Genomic DNA, 5,550 nt, shown 5'->3' on the forward strand with positions numbered 1-5,550 from the left:
ACATGGATTTTGTTTAGTGCTAAAAGGTTAAAAACTGGAAAGTTCCTTTTGTCATTTTTTCCTAATTACAGGCATCCAGTTTCAAACAATGTAAACAATGATTTTTGTGTTTGTGAATCAGCATCCTTGTCCTTGGGTCCATGGATGGAAGCCCCTTGGGGGAAACAGATAGGCAAGTGTTCCTCTCGTGAAGCAGGAAATGGGCGAAGCCTTGCCTGAAAATTATGACTCCAGTCCTTTGTCATGTGAAGGAAGCCACTCCTGATAGCACAGGCTAAAGGTTTCCTGTTGAAGGCCAATGGTTTTGTGCAGGCAGGAAGGCTGAAGAATGCTGGGACATGAGCTGCCTAAAGTTTACTCCTGTACGGGATCATAGCACAAACAGCTAGTGAGCTGTTTTTTTCATAATTGTATACACATAAACATTTAAATGTGTGCACACACTTTTACTCCTGGTCCCACAAGTATTTTTGATTTCTTGGCTTACTGAAAATAATCAGGGCTAACAAAATAATTGTAATTTAATATATGATTAAATTATAATTATATAATTATATTATATAATTAAATATGATTTATAAAAACACAAAATAATTATAATTCAATATATAATTAAATTATAATTATATAATTATATTATATAATTAAATATGATTTAAAAACACACACACAAGGAAAAAGGGAAACACACACACAAGGAAAAAGGGAAACACACCCCAGGGTAAAGGTGATGGACAAAAATGTCTTCCATTTCCATTACAAGTTACTTGTGTCCTCTTGGGCCCATTACCATAAGATATTTAAAACTACAATTATTGACCTATGTGTGGAAAAAACTGAAGGAAACCTTTTTCAAACAACTTTTGTTCAACTATATTGTATGAGCTAGGTTGTTAGGTTAAAATGACATTGTATTTTTTAGGTAAAGTCTTCCATACTAAGTCTGAAATTCACTTTTTTCTTATACTAAAGTAAAAAACTTTAACACTCAAATAATTAAGTTGATATTAATAACAAAGATTTTACTGACAAACCAGGGCAAATTGTTATTTTTGTTCATGTTTGTTAGTTCATTTGGGTTCCACGCCAGTTTTCTTTTATCCTGCATAGTAATCTGACACAAAAGTTACCTTTATTTTCTGAAATTAACAAAAAAATGTCCTTGTAAAATATAAAGGCATCAATGATTTTAGACATACATTTTCAACATCTGCATAACAAATTTTTAATCACTTTACAAATTAAATTTTGCTTGAAGAAAAATTAATTTATCAAAATTGACAGGATTTGTCATGTGACTTGTTGCCACAAAAATATTTTACCCACTCTCAAAAACATGTTATGTATACATAGCAGTTAGGTTTACCTTTGGGTAAATGTTCACTGATCATACATAACGCCTATACTTGACAAATATATTAGTATGTCATGACTGTGAGATTGAGGCAACGTAAACACCTGGGCCTCAGTCTTTATAGTTCTAAATAATCATGTGTTTGTTTCCTCATTGTTATCTCACATACCATCATTAAATGAGGAGAACCTGGTATCTGAAGCATTTTTTTTATTTAGTATTAATGGCAATTTACTGGCAGCACATAATGCCATCTCACAGGTGCATCTTTAAGTCACATAGCTAGACACAGAGGCTCGAGGCAAGTGTCTGCTGCTGCACAACACTTCAGCTTCTGTTTGCTGACACAGAGACATATGAATTCTTACTCCTCAATGAAGTATAGTGCAAAATTTTATCTGAAAATTATTATTTACTGTACCTAAATACTTGTATGTATATATGTGGGGTCACTATTGTCTTGTAAGTTAGTTCTAACCAACAACATCAAGTTGTGCTACCTTAATTCTATGGGAAACTTTAGAGTCTACAAGAACACTTAAGTTTAAGTTGAATAGGATTGATGACATTTGGAAACCCAAAGACCCAGCTTTTCAAACAAAACTAGTTCTTTGAAGTCTAACGAAAATCAATCAAAACAGACCCTTTAATATGTATATTATGGGTAATTGCCTCCACTGGTATTTGGGTGAAGTTAAAAATCATGGTTTGATTGAATAAATAAAAGAGTCAAGCAACAGCTTATCATTTTAATTGTTGAAATAAATACTCCATTACATGCATGGTCGAACACATTAAAATACTATATGAAGTCTAAAAATGTGTAAAAACCTGTGGCACACTCACAGCAGCTTTACCAAGTAGGAATTCACACACATTGAACAAAGCAAAATCGAGACACATCACTCCGACCAAGCTTGAGCAGGTCAGTCAATCATAGGTTCACATAGCAAGGCTACATCCATCCTACATCAGGGCTGGTATTTTCACCAGAACTGAAAACTGAGGTAAACTTTTCAGGTTAGGAGGGTGGCGTCAGTTTGTGAAGATCAGGAAGTGGGCCTGAGCTCACTTTAGAATGACGGTGTCAAAGTGGCCTGATTACATAGGTTAAGAGTCACATCCAGCATGACACAAAACCCTGAAGAGAATTGCTCATTGATGTTTCAGCGCTCTTCATGAACAAACACCAGACTTCTGAGCACGTTTGTCAAAACCTTTTCCTAACCTGATGAGCGGGGATAATATGTCTCTTTGGTATGTTCTTATCGGACAGAGTTGGACCAGAAATCATACTGGCTCTCCCTGAACTAGGTCACAGATTGAGAGTTGACTGGCGGCAGAGTCCTTGGAGACGAGCGCTCTCTGAGTGCCTGTGTGAGCAGGGTGCAGCCATCTGACACAGCACACGCTGAGTTCCGTAGGCGTTCCCGGTAGTCTGCCATTTTGGAGCTGCTCTCAGGGTGTTGGGCAACATCCCTGAGTCCCTGGGTGAGGAGGACACACGCTGAAACCACACTCATGGCACCCCCTAACACTGCAGTCTGTACACCCTTCCCTTCAGTAGAAATACTTGCAGCTCTCCCCAGGAACTGAGGCTCTGTGGCAAAGCCGACCAGCGCATTGACTGCTTGGACCAGTGCGGCACTGAAGAGGACACAACGATTCCTTGTTAGCTCGCTGGGCTGAGTTTTGACCTCTTTTACGCAAGCCAGGAAAGCAGTGCCGCTAGTGCTCATGCTCTTGACGCTCAGTTTGAACTGCTCTTTTCCAAAGCGGTCCCTGGACCTTTCGCTGGCCAGCGACGAGATGTCTGTCAGAGTCTTGAGGTTGGTGGAGATGTTCTGGGAGAGCTCAAGGAGGAGCTGAGGAGTGAGGTTCAGCAGTGGGGTGACTCGGAGGACGCTGCAGCTTTGTTCAACCTCATGCCGACAACGGGTCACTTTGTAACGGTCCACAAGACCAGGCAAGCAGGGCTGTGAGCCGGTGGTCTCTACTGCTGCCAGATACGCAGCATGGGCAGAGCACTCAGTCAAAGAAACCACTAGATCAGCCATCTCCAACAGGCGATCCCCCACCTCTGTGAATCGGCCCATGTTGAGCTGGCTTTGTATGTCATGGGTGAGAATAGAGAGCTCTTTCGTCCTTGCAATAACCGTGTCTCGACACTGGTCAAAGGTGTCCGCCACTGCCACACCCTCAGAAGTCATGACAGGTCTGGTCTCACTGGACAGCAGGAGGAGGTCAGCCACCAGCTGCATTTTGCCCTTACATGTGTCACAGATAGATGAAAGGCGCTTTCTCTGCTGAAGACTGCCACTGGGTGTGCTGATGGATCCCTCACTAGTCGATTTGCCAGAGCCACCACTAGCCATAATAAGGAGGGGAGTGCCAGTTGGGGTGGTCAAACCGCTCTTTTTGACAAGGTTATTTATAGTTTTCCGCTGTTGCTGCAAACTGCATTGTTCTGTTGAAGAAGTTCCAAGCCGATGCTCACTGCAGTTTAAAATTTCAGAGCAAAACAAAAAGCAACTGGCCAAAAGTCTTCCTTAAATTCCTTCAGAATATGGCAAATCCACTGTACATTATATGCTGTTACACTGGAGTTATTGGTTATAATGCTATTGTAAACACTGGTGAAAAGCAAAATAAATGAACTGCATTATTGAAGTGACAATCCAATTGTCCCCCTGTTATTTACTTCAGTCAGTTACTAATACTAGCGTATAAGAGCTTGTGCTGACTGATTAATGTAAATGCCCTGAGTTAAAAATACAAGTATCAGAATAGCCTCAGGCAACAGAAACAGAAAAATTCACAGATTGAATTTGAAATGAAATCACAAACTGCAACTAAATGCCTTACGATAGGCACAGTGCAGATGGGAAATGGTCCATTATGCAATTTACATAGGAAAGGGACAAAAAAAATCTAGTTAAAAAACTTTGAATACATTTGAAAACTGTGCTGTTTTAGTAAAATTAGAGATTACACCTATTTATCTGTGACAATGAAAAAAAAACTCAAACTTTTTCGATAACTAACTGAAGTCTCTTTCGGTTTAACTCAATGGGATATCATCTTGTGTCCACTCGAATAAGGGCGGATCTTGAACAGCACCTTGCCCGACTGGTTCCCGTTAAGTTTGACCGGTCTGCCGTACTCAGGCGGGTTACAGACGGGACACCATCCGGGCAGTACTTTTGGACAGCGAGAAAAGGTGGTTTTCCTTCCAGCGCCATCGTTTCATGAATCCCACTAGAGAAAAAGAAATCAATCCTCTCGGTTAAAGTCCATTCACCCCGACCCCGCGATCCAGTTTCAACCTCGTCTTCTTCAAACACCAGCCCGGGTTACACTCTAGCGGTCGCTTCGACTCCATATGCATCGCCCGTATGTCCACCTCCTCCTTGACGTCTTAGCCCGGGACCAGAGCGCGTGAAACCCCGCAGAGACTCTGTGACCACTCGCTTCTTACACCCATACCGTTCGGTAGTCGTCCCACGTGTAATCCACTTGCGAGTACAGGCGGCAGTGTCCCCAAAAATAAAAATTGGTTTGCAAGAGGTGGCCGTTATTCCCAGAGATTCAAAGCGGCGTCGTGCGCTCCCACTGCAGTACTTTGAGGAAGCGGGGAGGGTGTGGTCGCGCTGAACGGCCGCTGGAGTGAGCCAACTTGGAGCGACACACTGATACAAGGCACCATTTGCTCACGACGAGCCACGCTCCACTTTGGGGAACTCCACAGCACCAAATAAGACTTCAAGAAGGCGATCTGATGATCATGGTCGTCGTATTTAGAGGCGTTTTTAAATTTGCTCTTTCACACTCCTCGTAGTTCTGCCATGAGACATCCCCGGGTCAAGTGTAAAACCAACTCACCGAGCCGACACATACCGGATGTTTAAAAAATAAAGGCACAAAACGTTAAATTCTGTGTAGAAATGTTGAGAATGATATTTAGTACAAGTTAAAATTCAACACTAAACAAATTTAGTTAAAATCGTTTAGGATTATTTTATATATATATATATATATATATATATATATATATATATATATATATATATATATATATATATATATATATATATATATATATATATATATATATATAGAGAGAGAGAGAGAGAGAGAGAGAGAGAGAGAGAGAGAGAGAGAGAGAGAGAGAGAGAGAGAGAGAGAAACAGACAGAC

At 40.8% G+C, this 5,550-nt stretch overlaps 1 protein-coding gene across 1 annotated transcript; it reads right to left on the minus strand.

Moving 5' to 3' along the window:
• Positions 1 to 2,089: 2,089 nt before the first annotated feature.
• Positions 2,090 to 5,241, minus strand: tlnrd1 (talin rod domain containing 1). Its single transcript, XM_049717488.1, has one exon. It carries the CDS (start codon positions 3,727 to 3,729, stop codon positions 2,665 to 2,667), a length of 1,065 nt encoding a protein of 354 aa, XP_049573445.1. The 5' UTR covers positions 3,730 to 5,241; the 3' UTR covers positions 2,090 to 2,664.
• Between the last annotated feature and the right edge of the window lie 309 nt (positions 5,242 to 5,550).

This window comes from Syngnathus scovelli, chromosome 4, assembly GCF_024217435.2.
Source record: "Syngnathus scovelli strain Florida chromosome 4, RoL_Ssco_1.2, whole genome shotgun sequence".
NCBI classification, from domain to species: domain Eukaryota; kingdom Metazoa; phylum Chordata; class Actinopteri; order Syngnathiformes; family Syngnathidae; genus Syngnathus; species Syngnathus scovelli.

Bases quoted from the DNA above. Each gene is read 5' to 3' on its own strand.
- tlnrd1 (XM_049717488.1), bottom strand. From the start codon at position 3,729: ATGGCTAGTGGTGGCTCTGGCAAATCGACTAGTGAGGGATCCATCAGC.